The following is a 25,716-nucleotide window of genomic DNA, read 5'->3' as shown; positions in this document are numbered from 1 at the left end:
GTGAGGGAGGCATGAAGGATGGAATGAGGCGAGAGGGAGGCGTGAAGGATGGAATGAGGCGTGAGGGAGGCGTGAGGAAGGCATGAAGGATGGAATGAGGTGTGAGGGATAGAGGTAAGCATGGGGCTGGAGGGAGGCGTGAGGGATGGAGGGAAGTGTGAGGGATAGAGGGAGGATTGAGTGACGGGCTGTGGAGAGGGGCTAGGATCCTTGTGGTTTACAGATTTTTCTCACCAGACTAGTCATACTCCCACCATGCTGCAGCTATGGCCACCATGCACACACACACACACACACACACACACACACACACACACACACACACACACACACACACACACACACAGATAGATAGATACAGTGGGGAGAACAAGTATTTGATACGCCGATTTTGCAGGTTTTCCTACATACAAAGCATATAGAGGTATGTAATTTTTATCATATGTATACTTCAACTGTGAGATATGGAAATTCAAACTTTTTTTTGCATGACATAAGTATTTGATCTCCTACCAACCAGTAAGAATTCCAGCTCTCACAGACCTGTTAGTTTTTCTTTAAGAAGCCCCCCTGTTCTCCACTCATTACCTGTATTAACTGCACCTGTTTGAACTTGTTACCTGTATAAAAGACACCTGTCCACACACTCAATCAAACAGACTCCAACCTCTCCACAATGGCCAAGACCAGAGAGGGTGTAAGGACATCAGGGATAAAATTGTAGACCTGCACAAGGCTGGGATGGGCTACAGGACAATAGGCAAGCAGCTTGGTGAGAAGGCAGCAACTGTTGGCCCAATTATTAGAAAATGGAAGAAGTTCAAGATGATGGTCAATCACCCTCGGTCTGGGGCTCCATGTAAGATCTCACCTCGTGGGGCATCAATGATCATGAGGAAGGTGAGGGATCAGCCCAGAACTACACGGCAGGACCTGGTCAATGACCTGAAGAGAGCTGGGACCACAGTCTCAAAGAAAACCATTAGTAACACACTACGCCGTCATGGATTAAAATTCTGCAGTGCACGCAAGGTCCCCCTGCTCAAGCCAGCGCATGTCCAGGCCCGTCTGAAGTTTGCCAATGACCATCTGGATGATCCAGAGGAGGAATGGGGGAAGGTCGTGTGGTCTGATGAGACAAAAATAGAGTTTTTTGGTCTAAACCCCACTCGCCGTGTTTGGAGGAAGAAGAAGGATGAGTACAACCCCAAGAACACCATCCCAACCGTGAAGCATTGAGGTGGAAACATCATTCTTTGGGAATGCTTTTCTGCAAAGGGGACAGAACGACTGCATCATATTGAGGGGAGGATGGATGGGGCCTTGTATCGCGAGATCTTGGCCAACAACCTCCTTCCCTCAGTAAGAGCATTGAAGATGGGTCGTGGCTGGGTCTTCCAGCATGACAACGACCCGAAACACACAGCCAGGGCAAATAAGGAGTGGCTCCGTAAGAAGCATCTCAAGGTCCTGGAGACCTGAACCCAATAGAAAATCTTTGGAGGGAGCTGAAAGTCCGTATTGCCCAGCAACAGCCCCGAAACCAGAAGGATCTGGAGAAGGTCTGTATGGAAGTTTGGGCCAAAATCCCTGCTGCAGTGTGTGCAAACCTGGTCAAGAACTACAGGAAATGTATGATCTCTTTAATTGCAAACAAAGGTTTCTGTACCAAATATTAAGTTCTGCTTTTCTGATGTATTGAATACTTATGTCATGCAATAAAATGGAAATTAATTACTTAAAAATCATACAATGTGATTTTCTTTTCTCTACATGCTTTGTACTGTAAGTAGGAAAACCTGCAAAATCGGCAGTGTATCAAATACTTGTTCTCCCCACTGTATATAAACAGCGTGTGACTGGGAGAGTCTTCCTGACTGCTTATTTATGCCAGAGCGACTCAGTGACCTCCAGGCAGACAGGAAGCAGCTCAGCCCAAGGCCACAGCAAACAGAAGCAGAGAGAAAGAGACAGATCTGACTCTGAAAGTTCCCTTTAGACACTCTTGATATGGAATGGAACCGGAAATTATATCTGATGGAGGGGGTGATAACTACAGAATGGCATGGCGGATGGATGGGCCAGTTAGTTCATGAAGTTTAATGACTGTGTTCTACCGTTATGAGACCCAACTTTTAAAGCAGCCTCAGTGTTGTAGTTTTAGCTTGTACATAGGCATATTAAAAGTTCCACTGATCAGTGCCTGTTAAAAGTTCCACTGATCTGACAAATTGGGTCCCTTAAAGTACTGTAACTACACTTTCTGTTTGTGTCAGCCATGTTTAAAGCGACAAGACACTGACCTAAGCTGCCACGGCATTGTTTGTTTGTGTTTGTATGTTGTTTGTCTTACTGTGTGTGCCTGTGTGTGTGTGTGTGTGTGTGTGTGTGTGTGTGTGTGTGTGTGTGTGTGTGTGTGTGTGTGTGTGTGTGTGTGTGTGTGCGTGTGCGTGTGCGTGTGCGTGTGCGTGTGCGCGTGCGCGTGCGTGTGCGTGTGTGTGTACAGTGCTCTGTATCCTGCGGGCAGGGGAAGACCACTCGCCAGGTGGTGTGTTTGAATCTCAGTGACCAGATAGTGGATGTGGTGGAGTGTGACCCTGATGACCGTCCAGCCACAGAGCAGGAGTGTGCCATGTCCCATTGCCCTGCTCTCCGCTCCAGTGATTCTCGACCCTTCCCCTCGCCCAGCGGGGGCGTCCGCAACAACCTGCCCACAGCTGCCGATGGGCGCAGCGGAGGACGAACCCAGGCCCACCAATGGAGGACAGGACCCTGGGGAGCGGTGAATTTCTTATTAACCATTTACAATCATCTTGCAGTCCTAGGGTCCTTAACATTGAATTAATGAATACAACCTATATCAGGGGTCGGCAACAGGTGGCCCGATGGATTTTAAAAAGTCTCTTACTGATTTTTGGGGAATGGATAGATTGTAGTTTTGGTCAAAAAAGACTAAAATCACCAGGAATATTCTTAAAAATGTGTTTAATTTAGGAAAACTGTTCCTAAGTATTCTAATACATTTTAAAAATGACATGTTCGTGTCTCAATGTTATCAAGGTATAAAATTATTGTTATTTTCAAATATAATCCCTTTTTGGGCTGAGTTGTGGTCAATTTGCAGTGTATAAATTATTATAATTAGGTTCCGGGCCCCTGACCATCTGCTCCAACAAAAATTGTCCCGCGGCTGAATCTAGTTGCCTACCCCTGACTAAGGTCAATGAGTTGTGCTGATGGCTTCGGCGGTTAATAGCCTATTGTACATTTGTTATTAAAAACTGGGTTATTATAGTTGCACAACAATCTGTGTCCCCAAATAGCTGGTGTTATTTAATGGATCATAGGAAATATCAAGAGTTATTTTCTTCTTGAGGATATGTGTCTTAATATAGCAGTACATTATCCATCCAGTTTCCCAAAGCACATAGTCTCTGCCGTCAATCGGACCCTTGCCAGAAAGATGTATGTGTGGTTTTGTACACTGTCTGTCAGTGGGGAACTTTTTTCACACACTGTAGGTTGGTGTGTTTGTATTTATTAATGGTGAGTGAGAGTTTATATGTGCGCTTGTTTCGTTGTAGCTGATGTCTATATGTGCAAAGGTCTACAATATGTGACACTGTGACTCTGGGTAAATGTATTATTGCAGGATCCCCTTGTCTCAGTGAGTTATGAGTGCATAGATGAGCACCATACATTTGCATGGATGTGTTTGAACATGTTTTTGTTATTGTGTCCATACATGCTCATGAATGTACAGTGGGGCAAAAAAGTAACAAAGGAGTGGCTTCGTAAGAAGCATTTCAAGGTCCTGGAGTGGCCTAGCCAGTCTCCAGATCTCAACCCCATAGAAAATCTTTGGAGGGAGTTGCCCAGCAACAGCCCCAAAACATCACTGCTCTAGAGGAGATCTGCATGGAGGAATGGGCCAAAATACCAGAAACAGTGTGTGAAAACCTTGTGAAGACTTACAGAAAACATTTGACCTCTGTCATTGCCAACAAAGGGTATATAACAAAGTATTGAGATAAACTTTTGTTATTGACCAAATACTTATTTTCCACCATAATTTGCAAATAAATTCATTAAAAATCCTACAATGTGATTTTCTGGATTTTTTTTTTCATTTTGTCTGTCATAGTTGAAGTGTACCTATGATGAAAATTACAGGCCTCTCTCATCTTTTTACGTGGGAGAACTTGCACAATTGTTGGCTGACAATACTTTTTTGCCCCACTGTATGTGTATTAGTGTTTGAATGTCTACTTGCCTGTCTCTGAGTTAGTGCATACATACCTATACGTGTGAGAGTGTGTGAACCATTTGTCTCACTCTGTGTTCTTCTCCCTGTGACATCAGTGCTCGAGCACGTGTGCGGGTGGCTTCCAGAGGCGTGCGGTGGTGTGCCAAGATGAGAATGGTTATGCTGCCAACAACTGTGAAGATCGCTCCAAACCCATCGAGCAGCGTTCTTGTGAGTCCGGACCCTGTCCACAGTGGGTCTATGGGAACTGGGGAGAGGTGAGAGAACTTAAGCCGTCCTACAGCACTGATACACTAAGGGGGATTAGTCACACTTTGAATGCATCATCTCTTTGTTATGAACATTGGCGTTATCATAGCAGTTGTTATTCTACAAGTCCATTCTTCTGAAATTGCTTTGCAAGGCTGTATGTCATCATGTACCTGGAGGTGAGGGGTTAAAGGTCAGAGGTAATAGATAACTGTATTGTGACAATGGAGTGAATCAACTGTCCTGACTCTGTTTACACACTATTCTTTCACCTGCTCTGTCCTGCAGTGTACCAAGCCGTGTGGTGGAGGAATAAAGACACGGCTGGTGGCGTGTCAGAGGCCCAATGGAGAACGCTTTAACGATCTGAGCTGTGAGATTCTAGAAAAACCGCCCGACCGTGAGCAGTGCAATACTCATGCGTGCCCGTCTAACCCCCATTGGAGCACAGACCCATGGAGCTCGGTACGCTCGTAAATATACACATTTTCTTCCGCCATCTTTTTTAAAAGTCCTCTCATTTCACTACACACAGAGTTCCACTTTCCATTTCACTGTTACCCTTCCCTTGGCACCAGAGACTTGTCATCCTTCTAGAGACCGTTGGGAATTGATTTCTGTTCCACATAAGAGACAGGACACACACACAACACACACAACACACCAAAAAGTACAACATATGAAAAGCTTAATTGACAGTTGTGACCATAAGAACACTTTCTCTGTTATCAGTCTTAGTGTTAAAAATTCAGGATCAATTTGTATCAGAATCAAAGCTAGTTTGTAAAATATTGATTTAAAAGATAATTTATTACTTAAGAGATTTTCTTCTTTGTTTCCTATGTATATAGAATTGACATCCAACGTTTCTGTTATTGCTCTTTGTATTCGCACACTTAGTCATTCGTTGTTCATATGCAAATATTGATCAATGTTTCTGTATATCAGGAGTTTAAGATGCATTGTTTGTTTTTTGTTGACACCCAAAGAATGGACATATACTCGAGTGTTGTTGCTATTCATACTCTTTTTGAGTTTTTATGTACTCTAGAGATGGGTACATCATTCTGATGCTAAAGCTTTATTGACCATCATAACTGTAAAAATGTAATTTGTCTTAAAGTGTGTAATAAGCAGTTCAAACAATAACAAAGCGCCCCCCCCAACTCTGTTTCGGTAAACATCTAAGGGGTGGGGCCGGATAAAGGTAACCACTCTTAATTGCATAAACAGAGCTATGGATGCAAGGACTGACCATCCATGACATGAAAATTCTAGTTTTAACCATGTTTTGAGGTTATACAGTGTTTTGTTTACAATTACATTGTTTACGAACAAAGAAGTAAATAAAGGTTATATTTTCGGTTCTGATGGGATTAGACAGTTAAACTAAGTTCCTTAGTTAATATAAATTATGTTCTTCAAGAATCAATGGCTATATAGAATGACCCAAAAAAAAACATTTTAATGGATGTAGCAATCGCAGATTGCCCCTTTAAGGCACATGCAGTTTTTATAGAGAATTTACTAATCATCGTCGGTTTACACCTTATTTTACAGTCCACTATTTACCTGCTATTTATTCAGAAATGTCATTGTAAATGGTAACTACATGATAAGGACCTAATGATTACTAATTAGTAATGTAAGTGATGCTAAATGCTAAATTCTTAAAAAGAAACAATAGTGTTTCTCAGTTAAGACTAAGTCAACACCAGCTGAAATAGGACTGTAGAATAAAGTGATAACTGTAGTATTTGATCAATTATGTGATTCTTCTGTATAATAGTCATTTTACCACAGCTTGAAGTCTTGACCCAGATTCCTTCCTTTTTACTAGCACAGACATAAGAACCCGGCCCAACCAGTAGGTCCAAGGCCCACTGCTCAAAAGGTGCTTGATATGAGTGTATTTATGTCATGTTAGATATGTCTATATATTCGCTTTTGTAAATAGTTTATTTTGGTGCGATCACCAGTGCTCAATACACATGTAAAAATATGCTATGCTCAACCATACCTCACTTGGAACAAACACAACTCAACTAGCCATTAACTTGTACTTACAATGGTGCTGTTGCAAAACAAGGGAGAAATGAGATATAAACATCAAAGAACCACTATATATTTTATTTCAAACTTAGGGTCATAAACTGTTTATTGTGACATAGAGAAATGTATGTAAACTGGTGTTTTGAGAAGTTGTTTATATTCTTTTTTTGGTCATGTTTTTTTACACCGAGTTGATTATTGATTATGTCCCTTGAAAATATTGTAATGTTAGGTGAACATGTGTTGTGGTTTTTAAAAAGGTAAAGATCATTTTTTAAGTGTGTTCGATTTATTCACCACCAAACCTCTGTCTGTTGGAGCTCAAAGAGAATGCCCCATGTCCTAGCTTTGTGAACACACAGTTAGTGCCTGCGACCACAGGGAGAGTTTATAGTGTTCTATATACCTGGAGGTCATCTTCTGAGCCAGTCGTATGTTTCTACCTCATTCTCTTCTAACATCACTCCCCACCCACCTATAATCTTCTGCCGGAGGGCTGCATCCTCATTCACATTCATCATGATCTAGGGTCTGTGTTTTGTTCAACCTCAATGGCTACGAGTGAAATTGGGGTAGTGAAAGCTGATCTTGGATCTGTGGTAAAGATGCAACCTCTGCCTGGAGCCCACCCAGTCATTTCTAAGGCTAATTGTAACCTCCTGGTCATTAATGTCTGTGCATACATTGCAGACATCACACCTTATTTTAAGGGTCTGTTAACACAGCTCTCAAGCAGGCAGTGAGTGTATTTCTCACTACACATTGTTCACTAAAGAAAACGATCATTTCTAACTATCTCTAATATGAGTAATGAAAAGGAACCATAAGGTTTGGGTTGATTATGATGAATCCAAAAAGAGTGTGAGTAACTTTTTACACTACTTGATACAACTCCACATGCACATAAGTCTCATGTCACTGTGAAATTGTCGATAATTTGATTTGTAGAATAAATGGCAAAACACAGTTATACAGTATATGCATGAAGATGCATTTACAATGTGTTTGATACCAACTGACTCTAGAAATAAAGCACTCTATGCCTCTCATTCCATATGGAAGTATCAGTTCGGGTTTCAAATACATTTGTGTATGTTTATATAATGATCTGTATTTATTTCTACTTCATTATAATGTCATGTCAATATTTAATTTTATATGAACTTGCTGAATTTATGTTAGCTCACAGAGAGGTAACGATTAATATTAACTAGAGGTGCTCTTAAAAAGTGTATTTCATTTATTTCATTTACTGTAAAAGATCATGTTCATGAACTATCACGAACGATTGCTTATGCTCAAATTAAGTTCCAAAACATCAATTTATTGTAACGGTTTTCATGCGGTGAAGGAGAGTCGGACCAAAATGCAGCGTGTAGATTGCGATCCATGTTTAATCAAAAAAACGTAAACACGAATCAATACAAAACAAAGAACGTAATGAACGTAACGAAAACCGAAACAGCCTATACTAGTGAAACTAACACAGCGACAGGAACAAGGACACTAAGGACAATCACCCACGAAACACACAAAGAATATGGCTGCCTAAATATGGTTCCCAATCAGAGACAACGATAATCACCTGACTCTGATTGAGAACCGCCTCAGGCAGCCATAGACTAACGCTCGACATCCCACAAAACCCCAAGACAAAAACACACCACAATAACCCATGTCACAACCTGGCCTGACCGAATAAATGAAGAATAAACATAATATATATCGACCAGGGCGTGACATTTATATGGATTTTCTTTCAAGTCTATCCTCTAGTTTATGTAGCATACAGCTAGGTAGTTGTATTCCATGACTGTCTAAAGTGAAAAATGAAGCTCATATGAGAGAAGATAATAGGTGGAAGCACTCATTGCCATTGAGGGCTTCTGCCATTTTAATGTAGCCAACTGGGTGGGGATTCCTATGGGTTGGGAGTAATCAGCCAATGATCAGAACATTATCTTCTTCAAATTGGTTAGCCTAGTTTGTAAATGGCGTTAAGCTATATGACTGCCATCTAGTAGCCACAATAAATTCATGACACACATGCTTTGGTTCAAGAATCCAGCATTGCAGGTGGTGGTAAATTACCAATATTAGCTTAAACACGTTTTTCAAACATCAAAAGCAGAAGAAGATGGACTACTTTAAATGGAGATGCAGATGCCGTAATGGCACAGATAAAATGTTGCGAACTCTATACATCTGTATGGAGAAGAGAGGCAAAACATCTGCGCTCTTGAGCTCATCTTAGTTACAGGAGAACTAGTGTCTAGGGAAAAAACTGATAAACGTACACTCTGGGACACTGGTTTCTAAAAATAGTTTCATTAAATTAGATAATTGCCATGAGGAAACAGTAATAGTGAAGCAAACACATTCACTTACACTACCACAGGCAAGCTTGTAGTCCTGTTAAAAATCTAATCTACAAGTCTGTGCTTTAATTAAGATGATTTCCTTCAGACTTTACACTAATTACACTAGGAACGTGGAAGTGATCATTATAATTAACCAAATTACCTACTATGGATTAAATAGGAAATTACCTCTACAGAGAGCATTACTCGAGCTCACTAACTGGTGTTTGGAAATGGGTGTTTTCAGTGAATGAAAATGTACAAATCACTGAGCAATATCTTGTCTTATGAGGCCAGGGCCCCAGTGACCTATTTGAGCAACACTGACAAGATGGATCCCCCACTTACTGCGCTTATTCACTCCTCATGCCTGACATGTTTTTTTTGTGTGCCTGGCAACACGTGCTCTACAACTACATTGCCCCCTCATCCGCCCCTCGCCAGTCCCCCCTCGCCCAATGTGGGTTGATGACTTTGTTCTGATGGTGGGGGGCTGGTGACAGTGACTCAAATGAAAACCCATCAGAAAGACAAGGGTCACATTTGATCTGGGATGGGCCCCTTCGCTGTACAGCTAATCAGCATGGATGGACTTCTGGGAAAGGGCTGTGATCCAAGGAAAAAAAGCCGGGAAAGCCCTGTTGTCTGTGGCGGCCCGGAAGGCCCAGTCGCCTTTAATTCCGGGACGGAATGCAGACTTTGGAATGTGGTTTATTTTAGGCACAACTTGCTGTCTGTCCGGGGCATTGTTATATTTGACACTGTAAATAAATGCATCTGATTTGAATGGTACAATCGAATTGCGTCTGACTGCATGATAGTTGAAAATAGTGTGATAGTTGAAAATTGTGTTGTAGATTAAAGGTAGTTTTGTGATGATTACACTTTACATTGATATCAATATATAAATTTCACTCAGAGCATGCTAAAATATAAGCCCATTTATACCTGGTTGCCATAATACAACCTTTGTCCTGATCTTGTCCAGATTCTGATTGTGCCCACATTTCTAAACAGGTGTAGATGATTGAAAGATGCATTGTGATCTGATTGTGATCCGCTCTTCCTGACCATCTCTAAAGGTTGTCAGGCACACATTGTGTCTGGAAATCTTACAAGTGTAGACGCATCTGGACAGTGAAACCATTTAAATCATTATCCTGTTCTCTAAAATCATTGACATGTGGCACTACTGACTTAAGTCTTCAATATGTGTCTTAAAATAAATAAATAAATATCTGTCAATTAATCTGTCAAATAAGTTGCATAGGGAGAGACCAGAAACTCTGGTCACAATGCAGAACCAGTGGACAGATAAGACACATTTTAATACCATGCATACATGCATTTCTGAAGATGTGGGCACAATAAGAAAGTTGACAAGATCAATACATACTTGGTAGTGACAGGTATAAACAAGGCTATAGTGTCTAGTTTATGTAATGGTTGTTGGGTAAATTTCTGCATGAATCACATTAACTAACTGCATGTAAAAAGGTGTCCAGTTGACACCCATATCGTTTGTGGATATAGAGAATTGGATGGTGATTTACTTGTGTTCACTAACTGGTGCTTAGTGACAGTGCTGTAATGATTGAAATCCAAGGTAATAGCAAGTTATTGGAGCAGAGTAAAATATCTGGAAAGCTCAGTTAAAGAGTATATAAAACCTTGAGGAATGATCTGATATTTGAAAAGCAGCACCGTCTGACTGCCTGCCCTTTGTTGTAAATGCCTTTTATTAAATTATTTAAGCCTTTGTATTATACTATTTCTCCTAAACGGCCCTCCAGTACCATGATCCTAGCCTGTGTGTCTGCTCTCTGTGTCTACCTAAATCCTAATTCCAAACACCACTGTAATGCCTGCTCGTGGGTAAAACAATAGTATCTAAATTGGAATGTTACCTAAAACACCATATATGGGCAATAAGAGCACCTTAAAAGTAGAAGTGGCCTGCATGCTCTTAGAGTCCTCATGCAGACTGATGGCTGGCCTCAAGTGGTACTTATAAAGGAGGGCTAACTGTAACTGGTAACAGAACCACGCACTGCTGGGCCCAATAACAGCTGATACAGATTTGTGCATGTGAGGAACATCTGGAGATAAAGGCCTAGATTAAATCAGATCGAGCGTTAACCAACGTTGGCCGACATCCGCATAGCAGATGTTTTGGAGGTGTAACTGTGGTATGAGCTGACATATCGGTGAGCGGCTTTTCTTGTGTGCAAAAAAACACCCTTCCTTATTATCCCTTCCGTGTTAGAAGCTCAAAACGGAGCTAGAAAGTGTAGGTCTATCGATGTTAGAAATAATTACTTTCTAATGTCAAACCATTGATGATAGGCTAATGCATGTTTTCATGTTAATTTGGATGTGGGGGATTTATGCCTATCAGTCAAATTCAAGTGTTTGAACTTGTAACACGGCTGCATGAACTTTAATCCAACTGCATAGGATTTGTCGGATTATAGTCAGGTGTGGTTTTGTTGCATCCGATGGCATTATACACAATAAGGTCACACAATGAGCTGCTTGTGAATTTAACAGCTTTAACGCAGTTCCACTTCCAACACCGCTAAAACAATCTGATTGAAATTAGCCTTAAGCCAAAACACCAAAATGTAATGGGGGGCTCCTCACAGAAAGACATGTATACATTACATTACAGTACATACATTAAAATGGTCTCCCTTATGTTTATTGAAATTCATTAGAACAAACATTTTTCAAATGTACAGTATAGTGCGGTACAGAGAGTAACCACGCATTGTTGGTGTTTTGGCATAATTTTTTATTTGATTATGTCATTCTCCATCTCTTAAAGATGCAATATGCTACAATTCTGATAGTTCGCTTCATTTCAGTTCATGTGATAAAACAATCAAAGTGTAGAGAATCACTGTACCATCTAAACCGCTGTGAAATATCTTTTCAATAACCAAAAATATTGTATTTTCAGCTGTTTGATCCTGGTGTACCAAACTGAACAAAACAGAATAAATATGCTACTTTTTAGACTTGCTTTCAAAGAGAATGGCAGATCTATACCTCAAATTTCTATGTGAATTTGGTGGTCCCAAAATGTTACATATTGCAGCTTTAAATTAAATGATTTTAGTAACTTTAGATTTGTCATTCCTTTTCATTTTGTGCTTTTGTTTTCATTTGTTAATATAAAATGAAATGCTAATACTAGTGTATATTGCATATAAAACAAATCCATTCACAAAGTGCTCACTTCTACAGTAATTTCCGGTGGGAAGTAACTTCCAGTTGTTGTCCTCTGGACCCTGGGGACATTTAGCCCCGCCCTCCCTCTCCTAAATGAGGTGAAAGGTTGTCGTGGGTTCCTGTCCAGCGCGGTCCCTCACTGAGCAGTGCAGTGCGCCATGCTGGGATACTTACTTGTTCAACCGAGAGCCTGTCGCATCCTATCTGTACTTGCAACTCTACACTGCTCATGGGGCATTTTAGCCCTGAACAGTGCCTGACAAGCAAACCTGTCTCCCAGGCTGTGTGCCACCCCCAAGACCAAAGCCAGTCGCATGCAAGGAACAACGAGCAATGAAGCTACATTCAAACCTAGCCAGAAAGCTGAAGCCTAGAGGATAAAAGGTAATATAGCTTGTATCTTTCAAAATTAAGACAACTGGCGCCGGAAGTGGCAGCAGTTTACGGGCGCCTAACCAATTGTGCTATAATGTGGGGGGGTTTTCTCATTATTTGCAACTTATTTTGTACATAATGTTTCTGCTACCATATCGTACGGCAAAAAAGAGCTTCTGGATCTCAGGAAAGCGATCACTCACCTTGAATTAGACAGAGTTTTTCTTCAACAAGCAGGACACACAGGATGTACTTCGAACACCCGACAAGGCCAACATCCCCGTCATTGGCAAGAGAAAGAGACGCAGGTACAGAGGACACAGAGCCTCGTAAGGATCCACAGACGGCGAGTGGGAAAGCAGCCGTTACCGAACAATAAATTAGACAAGGTATGTGCATATTTGTAAACAACAGCTGGTGCATGAATTCTAAGGAAGTCTTATTTTGCTCGCCTGAATTGGAGTATCTTATGATAAACTGTAGACCACACTACTTGCCAAGAGAGTTTTCATCCGTACTTTTCGTGGCTGTTTATTTACAATCACAGACGGATGCTGGCAATAAGACCGCATTCAGTCAGCTGTATAAGGAAATAAGCAAACAGGAAACCGCTCACCCAGAGGCGGCGCTCCTAGTGGCTGTGGATTTTAATGCAGAGAAACTTAAATCAGTTTTACCTAATTCCTATCAACATGTTAAATGAGCAACCAGAGGGAAAACAATTCTAGATAACCTGTAGTGCACAAACAGAGAAGCATACAAAGCTCTCCCTCGCCTGCCATTTGTTAAATCTGACCACAATTCTATCCTCCAGATTCCTGCTTACAAGCGAAAATTAAAGCAGGAAGCACCAGTGGCTCGGTCTATAAAAAAAATGGTCAGATGAAGCAGATGCTAAACTACAGGACTGTTTTGCTAGCACAGACTGGAACATGTTCCAGGATTCTTCCGATGGCATTGAGGAATACACCACATCAGTCACTGGCTTTATCAATACATACCTCAACAGAAGCCATGGATTACAGGCAACATTCGCACTGAGCTAAAGTGTAGAGCTGCCGCATTCAAGGTGTGAGACTCTAACCAGGAAGCTCATAAGAAATCCTGCTATGTCCTCCAACAAAACATCAAACAGGCAAATCCCCAATACAGGGCTAAGTACACCGGCTCCAACGCTCGTCCTTTGTGGCAGGGCTTGCAAACTATTACAGACTACAAAGGGAAGCACAGCCGCAAGCTGCCCAGTGACACAAGCCTACCAGATGAGCTAAATTACTTCTATGCTCGCTTCGAGGCAAGCAACACTGAGGCATGCATGAGAGCATCAGCTGTTCCGGACAACTGTGTGATCACACTCTCCGTAGCCGATGTGAGCAAGACCTTTAAACAGGTCAACATTCACAAGGCCATGGGGCCAGACGGATTACCAGGACGTGTGCTCCGGGCATGTGCTGACCAACTGGCTGGTGCCTTCACTGACATTTTCATGTCCCTGATTGAGTCTGTAATACTAACATGTCTCAAGCAGACCACCATAGTCCCTGTGCCCAAGAACACTAAGGCAACCTGCCTAAATGACTACAGACCCGTAGCACTCAGGTCCGTAGCCATGAAGTGCTTTGAAAGGCTGGTAATGGCTCACATTAACACCATAATCCCAAAAACCCTTTACCCACTCCAATTTACATTCCGCCCAATCAGCTCGGAATTCATATGATGCATATGATACTGTGGGTGAGCGCTATTCCAGCCAGGTTGATCAGATTCAATAGCAGACTCAGAGGCTCATAAGTCAGGATGCTGCTATTCATGGTTCCATGTTGAATCATTTAACCCCTTCCCTTCTATCTGCTGCCTCCCTGTGCCACTCCAAGCTAGCCGGGTCTCTATGATGCATGCAGGTAGTGGCCAGTGTCCCAGTGGCTGCCATAAAGACACAGCCAACAACAACACAGTCAACGCAGTCCAGCCCTGTCAGCACAAGCAACCTGCTCAACCTAAACAGGCAACCTGCCCCTCAGAAGGCAAGCCCACCTATCGCCTCAACTCCTTTCTTTGGATTCAACCTCTTATTAAGATTAAATGGACAGACTGCATGCATAGTAAACTATTGCATATTGTGTCATTCTTAATCCCTCTTTAGGGTCTTTAATGAAAAGAAGACAATGTATTATTACTGAGGTTATGCGGTATATGATATGATATGGTCCCATTTCTCTCTGCATGTGTGTAACTGTATGCATTTTGTCCCTCCAGTCACTCCATACCCAAAGCCAGAGCTCCTCTACTATGCTGAGCCTGGGGTTCTGGAATTCTAAAAGAGTTCTATAGGAGCCCAGTCGACCTACAGCTCCAGCAAATTGAGATTTTGTTTTAATTTCTTAAAAGGGATTTATTTTACTTGAACCAGTCCAGTCAATTGTTTATTAAGTGTCTCTAACAGTCTCTAACAGTCTCTAACTGTGAATGGGAAGATATGATTAAGACGTAAGCCATGTTTGGCAAGTTTGAAATAAATTTGCCAACCCTTTTAATCACAAGGCACTTTTTTATATTGTACTGTTCATATCATGTAACAAAAGTATAACATCAAGGGTGTGTGTCTTAAAATGATACTCTATATACCCTGTATAGTGCACAACTAGTCCTGGCCATAGGTAGTGGGAATAAAGAGCCATTTCAGAAGTAGATGCTCATTGCCTGCTTGTTTACCAACTAGTAGAAATATGCTAAGCAAACCAGAATGATCCTGAACTGTATCACTAACATGTCAATCTGCTTGTTGATGAAGATCCTTCTGAGCGAGGCACTGTTCAGATGTCTTAACCTTTGCATGATATGGATCAGTTCATGCCCAGTTTGGGAGTTGAGGTGTTTTGTAGATTAAATCATTTGTGAAAAAACTATCTCAAACTGGACGTCTAGAAGAAGCACTTTTTTTTTTCTTTTGAGAGCATGTTTCAGAATATTGCCAATAGAAATGTAATGCATAGAATCATTTATGGTGTTTACGGACATATTCAATCAATTCTTATCCCAGTCTGCTGTGCCCACGTGCTTCAAGATGGCCACCATTGTTCCTGTTCCCAAGAAAGCTAAGGTAACTGAACTAAATTAATATCGCCCCGTAGCACTCACTTCTGTCATCATGAAGTGCTTTGAAAGACTAGTCAAGGATCTTATCACCTCCAACCTACCTGATATCCTAGACCCACTCCAATTTGCTTACCACCCAAATAGGTCCACAGACGACACAATTGCCATCACACTGCACACTCCCCTATGCCATTTGGACAAGCGGAATACCTATTTAAGAATGCTGTTCATTGACTACAGCTCAGCATTCAATACCATAGTACCCTCCAAACTCGTCATTAAGCTCGAGACGCTGGGGCTCGAGACCCTGGGGCTCGACCCCGTGCTGTGCAACTGGGTCCTGGACTTTATGACGGGCCACCCCAGGTGGTGAGGGCCTCATTTCATTCATGATTATCATACACTAAATATCTGCTCCGAGCAGCCTTTTAAAATAAATACCACCACTAATACTGACCGTTGACAGTTATTTACTTGGGACCAGGTTATGACTCTGTCATTTCTCGAAGAATGTTGACATCCCGTGCATGTGCTACACAAAAACAAGTAGAATTCTGTTCATGGACACCCCTGGCTATAACTATTCACTACTTATGACTTTCTTGTACACTCTATTGTGCCAGATTAGAGCAACTGAGAACAGGAGCTGGAAAGTGGTTACTGATCACAGGGGAGTATATTTTTTATGGTCTTAGGTTGCATTTACACAGGCAGCCCAATTAGATTTTTTGGCCCAATTATTGGCGAAAGATCTGATCTGATTGGTCAAAAGACCAATATTAGGATGCCTGTTTAAACACAGCCCTATTGTAGGTAGGCCATCATTGTAAATAAGTGAAATAAAGGTTAAATACAAAATATTGTGTGCTGTGGTGAGTGATCTGAATGTTCAGAGTCTGCAGCTGTACATCTGTGATATCACCACTGAGGTACATAATGTAGAATATCCATTAACTATAACTCAAGTATGTAAAAGACAAAACAGACCAACACGAACGTCAGCGGTGAGCAGTAGATCACCTGCTGGGTGTCGACGAACAGTGGCCATTCAACATGTAGAATCAATGGGAAATAATCAGAAAATAGAGGAGGCTAATGAAAACTGGGGGAGTGCTTTGTAGTCTTGGTAGGAGAACTCATCTCCCACAACTAAGGTAGGGAAGTCCTTAGGGTGGTCTGGGTTTGGGGCTACAACATAAGTCTGGAGAGCAGCACAACAGTACATATGTACAGTACATATGAATATACAATAAGTGGTGTTAGGAGATAGGATAGGATTCTAATACATCTTTTCTTCATGCTTCTAGAAGGAGAGGTTGCAGCACCTCACAAAATTGACAGAATTTTATGGTCGTCTTGTCATTGGCTTCCAGCATCTTGTCTAAAGGAGAGGATACCTACCCTCTGAGCCTTCTCTGCTCTCTCTGGGTGACTAGTCGTTCCCCCTTCTCGCCCCCCTGCCTCGTCCCATCGACTAGGGTGCTGCAGTCTTCTTGTGCAGGACGCTAAAAGCTTGGCACATCTGTATTTGGGGAGTTTCTCCCACTCTTCTATGCAGATCCTCTCAAGCTTTTCAGGTCTCTTCAGAGATGTTTGATCGGGTTCAAGTCCGGGCATTGGCTGGGCCACTTAAGGACATTCAGAGAATGAAGCTGCACCTGAGTTGTCTTGGCTGTGTGCTTAGGTTTGTTGTCCTGCTTGAAGGTGAACCTTCGCCCCAGTCTGAGGTCCTGAAGGCTCTGGAGCAGGTTTTCATCAAGGATCTCTCTGTACTTTGCTCCGTTCATCTTTCCCTTGATCCTGACTATTCTCCCAGTCCCTGCTGCTGAAAAACATCCCCACAGCATGATGCTTCCACCACCATGCTTCACCGTAGGGATGGTGCCAGGTGTCCTTCAGACGTGAAGCTTGGCATTCAGACCAAAGAGTTCAATCTTGGTTTCATCATAATCTTATTTCTCATGGTCTGAGAGTCCTTTAGGTACTTTTTGGCAAACTCCAAGCAGGCAATCATGTGCCTTATACTGAGGATTGGCTTTCATCTGGCCACTCTACCATAAAGGCCTGATTGGGGGAGTGCTACAGAGATGGTTGTCCTTCTGGAAGGTTCTCCCATCTCCCCAGAGGAACTCTGGAGCTCTGTCAGAGTGACCATTTGGGTTCTTGGTCACCACCCCGACCAAGGCCCTTCTCCCCCGATTGCTCAGTTTGGCCTGGCGGCCAGTCTTGGTGGTTCCAAACTACTTCCATTTAAGAATCATGAAGTCCACTGTGTTCTTGGGGACTTTCAATGCTGCAGAAATGTTTTGGTACCCTTCCCCAGATCTGTGCCTCGACACAATCCTGTCTCAGAGCTCTACCGTGAATTCCTTCAACCTCATGGCTTGGTTTTTGATCTGACATGTACTGTCAACTGTGCTGCCTTATATAGACAGGTGTGTGCCTTTCCAAGTAATGTCCAAATAATTGAATTTACCACAGTTTGACTCCAGTCAAGTTGTAGGAACATCTCAAGGATGATCAATGGAAACAGGATGCACTCGAGCTCAATTTCGAGTCTCATAGCAAAGTGTCTGAACACGTGTGTAAATAAGGTATTTCTATTTTATATTTGTAATACATTTGCAAACATTTCTAAAAACCTGTTTTCACTTTGTCATAATGGTGTGTGTCGATTGAGGAGGGAAAAAAGTAATTGAATCAATTTTAGAATTAAGGCTGTAACTTAACAAAATGTGGAAAACGTCAAGGGGACTGAATACTTTCCGAATGCACTGTATGAACAAGAATATAAATTCTTAATCTTTAACACAAATACATGCCACATTGCTTTGATCCAATTCATATGGATATAATTGTTTTTTTCATGAAACAGCCAACAAGGTAGAATTCTGTCTTATGAGCCTCTGAGGCTGCTGTTGAATCTGATCAGCCTGGCAGGAATACAGTTCACCCACTGGATCATGTACATCAGCATTGTAGGCCAATCTTTGCTAAAAAAAGTATTTTATTTATTCAAAAGAAAATAAAAGTTGCACCCAATACCCCTGACTGCCCTGTTTGTTATGGACGATGGATGCGATGTGAGCAGATTGGGTCGTCAGGGCAGGTCCCTTGCAGTTCAGATCCAACGTGGCAGTGGGAAAGTGGCTGCTTTACCTGGTTCATTCATGATGAGAAAACTAACTGGAACAAGCTAGCTAGCTAATCAAGTTCCTAATTAGCTAGCTAGCTTAAATGAACATGTAATAAAAACAAGTCTAAATTTTTTTTAAACGTTAACTGTCACCTTAAGGTTTGATTGGTGGTAAAAATGTTTTTCCCTGAAGGGAAGACCATTTCATTAACTAGCCCTACTAGCTGCTGGCAAACAAAAATTCTTGATTTTACTTACTAGGATAAATAACATATATCTCAAACACACATTGATTAATGGACTGCATCACTTCTTCTTTTTATAAGAAACATTAATGTGGTGAAAATCCCAAATGGTTTACATAGTCAACTTACTCACAGCTCTGACACACACACTTATCCTACCAGACATGCCACCAGGGGTCTTTTCACAGTCCCCAAATCCAGAACAAATTCAAGAGAGCATATGGTATTGTATAGAGCCCTTATTGCATGGGACTTCCTTCCATCTCATATTGCTCAAATAAACAGCAAATCGGGTTAAAAAAAAACAGATAAAGCAACACCTCGCGGCACAACGCCTCTCCCCTATTATACCAAAGTAGTTTGTCTGTATGCATTGATATGTAGGCTACGTGTGCCTTTAAAAAAAAATGTATGTAGTTCTGTCCTTGAGCTGTTCTTGTCTACTGATGTTCTGTATTATGTTTCATGTCTTGTGTGGACTCCAGGAAGAGTAGCTGCTGCTTTTGCAACAGCTAACAGGGATCCTAATAAAATACCAAATATCAAATCTCAAATTAGCTACTCAATGTAATTTCTTAACAGCTTCTCACTTCTTTGTTTCTCCAGTATACACACTCATTTGTGGCGCACAAATGCAAAAATGACAGTTGGCACTGCGTGGCAGAAAACAAGTTATTCTTGCTGCTAGGCTACAGTGATTTTAGATTGCAATTTGCCCATGCCTTTATGCAGAGGGAATACAAAAACTATAGGTACTGTCTGAAAGAATTACATGGATTTAATATTTGTGAAATATTTGAGCATGTCCTTAAAAACAAAGAAATATCAGAAATTGTCCTTATTTGTGCATAACAAAAACATCCTGAAATGGACCTCAGTCAAGAGCATACAGTATGAATTGCATGTGCTGAGAACATACAGTACCAGTCAAAGGTTTGGACACACCTACTCATTCAAGGGTTTTTCTTTATTTTTACTATTTTCTACATTGTGGAATAATAGTGAAGACATCAAACTTAAGAAAGTGTGCAAAACTGTCATCAAGGCAAAGGGTGGCTACATTAATGTATCTCAAATATATTTAGATTTGTTTAACACTTTTTTATAACTACATGATTCCATATGTGTTATTACATGGTTTGAATGTCTTCACTATTATTCTACAATGTAGAAAATAGTAGAACTAAAGAAAAACCCTTGAATGAATAGGTGTGTCCACATTTTTGACTGGTACTGTATGTCTACTATCAGCATTTGTCATCATATAGAGAAAATAAGGTGTCTCAGGATATCTCAGGATATCTAATGACTCTATCTGGCCATACCATGCACAATATCAGGAGGGAATTCAAAAATAATTTGTGCATGAAAGAAAAATATGGATTCCATATTTTGTCAAATTATTGAGCATGTGCTGAAAACTCAGAAATGCATCTTAAATCATCCTTAGTTTCAGCATATCAAAAACCATATCAAGGTCCTGATATGGACCTCAGCCAGGAGAAGGATATCTGGAATCGATATAGCATAATATCTTGAATGTGCTGAGAAATAACAGATATGAAATGTACAGTATACAGTCAGTTTTTGTCAACATGAAGAGAGAAAATAGAATGTCACATATCTCAGGATATTGAATGAGTCCATATCCGACTATAGGAAATGTCCAAGTGTGATATTCGGAGTAATCTCAAAATATCATATGTTTATTAAAGGCACATCTGGAATCAGAATTTTTCAGGATGTAGAACATATCCAAAGACTATTAATATGCATTGGAAATGCACTATATTCTATAGAATATCAAAAACGTGTAATGCAAAGATATCCCCTGATATGGACACTTTTCGCCCAGTGATTCAGGAGTCATAGCCATGGGAAGTACCGGTACTGAAACAACCCCTGAAATAGTTTTTTTTTTTACAAAATTTATGCACTGGGCCTTTAATAGTTCTATATTAGCGGATATATCCATCTGCAGCACCAGCCCAGGATGTCCCCATGACTAACCAGGAACTAGACAAGACCTCCAGGTGACCATGACACAACGTCGAAGGAACATTCTAAAAACGTCTCAAGGGCAAATCGGGAACAAGACAAAATATCCAGGGGACCAACGTCCCAAGAACATATAGGGGAACTTCAGGGGTGTCACGCCCTGGTCGAAATATATTATGTTTATTCTTCATTTATTCGGTCAGGCCAGGGTGTGACATGGGTTATTGCAGTGTGTTTTTGTCTTGGGGTTTTGTGGGATGTCTAGCGTTAGTCTATGGCTGCCTGAGGCGGTTCTCAATCAGAGTCAGGTGATTATCATTGTCTCTGATTGGGAACCATATTTAGGCAGCCATATTCTTTGTGTGTTTCGTGGGTGATTGTCCTTAGTGTCCTTGTTCCTGTCGCTGTGTTAGTTTACACTAGTATAGGCTGTTTCGGTTTTCATTACGTTCATTTCGTTCTTTGTTTTTGTAGTATTTGTATTGATTCGTGTTTACGTTTGTTGATTAAACATGGATCGCAATCTACACGCTGCATTTTGGTCCGACTCTCCTTCACCGCATGAAAACAGATACAAGGGGAACATGACACAACGTCCCAAGTACATCCTAAAAACGTCCTCGGGACAAACCGGGAACTATAAATAGGTGCCTCAGAGAACATTCCCTTGGGACCATTATGCAATGTCCCAAGGACTGGTAAATGAGTCCTGAGAACATCCTAAAAAGGTCCTGACATGGTCCTCAGCGACACCCTGGTAACTTACAGGGAACTACACAAAAGTCCCCCAGAGAACGTTCCCATGGGACCATCACCCAATGTTCTTGGAGTGTTCTCCAAACTTCAGTGGGATAACGTTGCACCAAAACTTAAGGAACCTAATGGGAACATCGCTGAATGGCCCTCATGACGTCCCCAATTTGTTGGGTAGCTAGCTTGCTAACTAACAAGATTACCTAGTTGACTATTTAGATAAGCAGCCCGGCAACAAATCAGTCTTATATAATATCAGTGATATATCAGTATAAAGTTGCCTTAATTTTGAAAGGTGCTAGCTATATTACCTTTTTTCCTCCAGGCTTCAGCTTTCTGGCTGTTTGAATGTGGCTTGATGGCTCATTGTTTCTTGCATGCGATTGGCTCTGGTCTTCCGGGTAGCACACAGCCTGGGAGACAGGATTGCTTGTCAGGTGCTGTTCAGGGCTTAAATGCCCCAGGGGCTCACACTCTGACATGCTTTGATTACCCAACCCGAACCCAACAGCCCCACTGAACTCACAGGCCTGGGAGTACTGGACTGTGCTGGGGGGTGCTGGTGTGGGGTGCCTGCTTGTCAGACAGAGTTAGACCTGGGCCTGCTCAATGACCCTGGATGTGAACGTGGCTGCTGACTGTGTACTGTATGCTTGGCTCACAGCGCAGCAACTAACTCTAAATGACTCTACCTTCTAATATGGACTTCATCCGTTTAACCAAGGGGCCTCAGCTTCCGTCGCACATTTCTGTACGCTCCGCTTGCTTTCACAAAAAGCAAAAAACGATGCACTGTAGCAAATGTTTTTTTGTGTGAATGTCAGTAAATGAAACTCTCCCGTTATCAAATATCAAAGTGCTATGTGGGACATTTCTATGTCCAATCTATGTTTATTTGGATTCAAACCAATTCTCATGACTTATGCACGATCCCATGTTATGTACTGTATTTGCTATGAAAATGTCCCTAACCTGTTGTGCACTCTGAAGCCCTGTACATGTGTGATATTGTTCTCAAGAAGAAGTAGACTGAAAAACAAATCAAGTGAATGATAAAAGGGATTTAAACTATTCCCACTGAAGTCATACACTACTTGACATTGTTCTGGTATTTGTTCTCTGTACAACCCCTCCTCTTACAGTGCTCTGCCACCTGTGGTAAAAGATGGAAGAACTGTAAGGTGAGCTGTATGACCAGGTCAGGTCGACCTGTTTCAGAGGACAACTGTAAGCACCTGACCCAGCCCAGCAAAGAGAGGAGCTGCTGGGGCCACCACTGCCCCAAGTGGACGACAGTGAACTGGGGAGAGGTACTCTTTAAACGTGCAATAAAACACTGCTGACTACCACCACGAATCCCGCTCCCACTTCAGCCCTCTTTATTTTACTTGCTTATTCACTGGTGGTGTGTGAGCATATGTGTGTGTGCACGTGCACTGTGAGCTGGGTATCTGAGCAATGTGGTGTCAGCGGAATTTGTATTATTCTGTACATACATCTGTGATAGTCCATTTAGTATGCCATATAATGTTACGTTACTTTATGAATGGAATAGCGGTCGTAAAATATAATATGAATTATAGCACGTATACTATCATATGTCTTACCCGGTCGTATAATAGCATGCGAATTGGATGATTGTCACATTCGTTAGTATAGACGGACCAAGGTGCAGTACGTAGAGTTCCACATATTTATTAGACAGTGAAACTTAGAAAAGACAAAACAATAAAGAATAAACTAAATGTGACAACAATGCAGTAACTAAACATAAACAATATCCCATAACCCACAGGTGGAAAAAACATTGACTTAAGTATAATCCCTAATTAAATCAAATCAATTCAAATGACATTTTATTTGTCACATACTCATGGTGAATAGATGTTAATGCGAGTGTAGTGAAATGCTTGTGCTTCTAGTTCCGACAATGTAGTAATAACCAACGAGTAATCTAACCTAACAATTCCACAACTACTACCTTATACACACAAGTGTAAAGGGATAAAGAATATGTACATAAAGATATATGAATGAGTGATGGTACAGAACGGCATAGGCAAGATGCAGTAGATGGTATAGAGTACAGTATATACATATGAAATTAGTATTGTAGGGTATATAAACATAAAGTGTCATAATTTAAAGTGGCTAGTGATACATGTATTACATAACGATGGCAAGATGCAGTAGATGATATAGAGTACAGTATATACATATACATATGAGATGAGGTATGTAGGGTATGTAAACATTATATTAAGTGGCATTGTTTAAAGTGGCTAGTGATAAATTTTTACATCAATTTCCATCAATTTCCATTATTAAAGTGGCTGGAGTTGAGTCAGTATGTTGGCAGCAGCCACTCAATGTTAGTGGTGGCTGTTTAACAGTCTGATGGCTTTGAGATAGAAGTTGTTTTTCAGTCTCTCGGTCCCTGCTTTGATGCACCTGTACCGATCTCACCTTCTGGATGATAGCGGGGTGAACAGGCAGTGGCTCGGGTGGTTGTTGTCCTTGATGATCTTTATGGCCTTCCTGTGACATTGGGTGGTGTAGGTGTCCTGGAGGGCAGGTAGTTTGCAGACCTCACTACCCTCTGGAGAGCCTTACGGATGTGGGCGGAGCAGTTGCCGTACCAGGCGGTGATACAGCCCGACAGGATGCTCTCGATTAGAGAGAATGATTACCAGCTGCCTCTAATTGCGACTCATACAAATCACCAACATAGAAAATAAACCTAGAACCCCACATAGAAAATATAAACTAGAACCCCTAGTCACGCCCTGACCTATTCTACCATAGAAAATAAATGCTCTCTATGGTCAGGACGTGACAGTACACCCCCCCCCCAAAAAAAAAAGTGCGGACTCCGACCTCTAAACCTGAAACAAAAAGGGAGGGTTAGGGGGGATGTCTAGTGTCTGTGGCGGCTCTGGTGCGGGACAAAGTACCCGCTCATCCAACGATCCAGCCAGGGACCCAGGCTGAACACTGTGCCTGGACTGGACCTCGGTGCAGATGGAGACTCCTGCCATGGAGCGGGACTGAACGCTGTGTCTTTACTAGGCACCAAAGCCAAAGAAGACTATGGCCTTGGAACTGGACTGGACGCCGTGCTTAGACTGAGCATCGGCGCAGGGGAAGGCTCCAGCCATGGAGCTTGAGGTTCTGGACCGTTGACCCTCGCAGGAGGTTCGGGACCATTGACCGTCTCAGGAGGTTCGGGACCATGGACCGTCTCAGGAGGTTCGGGACCATGGACCGTCTCAGGAGGTTCCAGACCATGGACCGTCTCAGGAGGTTCGGGACCATGGACCGTCTCAGGATGGACCGTCTCGGGACCATGGACCGTCTCAGGAGGTTCCAGACCATGGACCGTCTCAGGAGGTTCCAGACCATGGACCGTCTCAGGAGGTTCCAGACCATGGACCGTCTCAGGAGGTTCCAGACCATGGACCATCTCAGGAGGTTCGGGACCATTGACCGTCTCAGGAGGTTCGGGACCATGGACCGTCTCAGGAGGTTCCAGACCATGGACCGTCTCAGGAGGTTCCAGACCATGGACCGTCTCAGGAGGTTCCAGACCATGGACCGTCTCAGGAGGTTCCAGACCATGGACCGTCTCAGGAGGTTCCAGACCATGGACCGTCTCAGGAGGTTCCAGACCATGGACCGTCTCAGGAGGTTCGGGACCATTGACCGTCTCAGGAGGTTCGGGACCATGGACCGTCTCAGGAGGTTCCAGACCATGGACCGTCTCAGGAGGTTCCAGACCATGGACCGTCTCAGGAGGTTCCAGACCATGGACCGTCTCAGGAGGTTCCAGACCATGGACCGTCTCAGGAGGTTCCAGACCATGGACCGTCTCAGGAGGTTCCAGACCATGGACCGTCTCAGGAGGTTCCAGACCATGGACCGTCTCAGGAGGTTCCAGACCATGGACCGTCT

General features: G+C 42.2%; 1 protein-coding gene across 1 annotated transcript in view; it reads left to right on the top strand.

Annotated features, from left to right (window-relative positions):
- adamts9 (ADAM metallopeptidase with thrombospondin type 1 motif, 9) overlaps positions 1-9,715 on the top strand; it is a 53,589-nt gene extending 43,874 nt beyond the window's left edge. Inside the window, 3 exon segments of the mRNA XM_064966539.1 lie at positions 2,507-2,782; positions 4,363-4,524; positions 4,805-9,715. Coding sequence (XP_064822611.1) covers positions 2,507-2,782; positions 4,363-4,524; positions 4,805-4,993 — 627 coding nt within the window. The 3' untranslated portion in view covers positions 4,994-9,715.
- The last annotated feature ends 16,001 nt before the right edge of the window (positions 9,716-25,716 follow it).

The sequence above is a fragment of the Oncorhynchus masou genome, chromosome 5 (assembly GCF_036934945.1).
Source record: "Oncorhynchus masou masou isolate Uvic2021 chromosome 5, UVic_Omas_1.1, whole genome shotgun sequence".
Taxonomy (NCBI): domain Eukaryota; kingdom Metazoa; phylum Chordata; class Actinopteri; order Salmoniformes; family Salmonidae; genus Oncorhynchus; species Oncorhynchus masou.
This window is presented reverse-complemented; position numbering and strand designations above follow the sequence as displayed.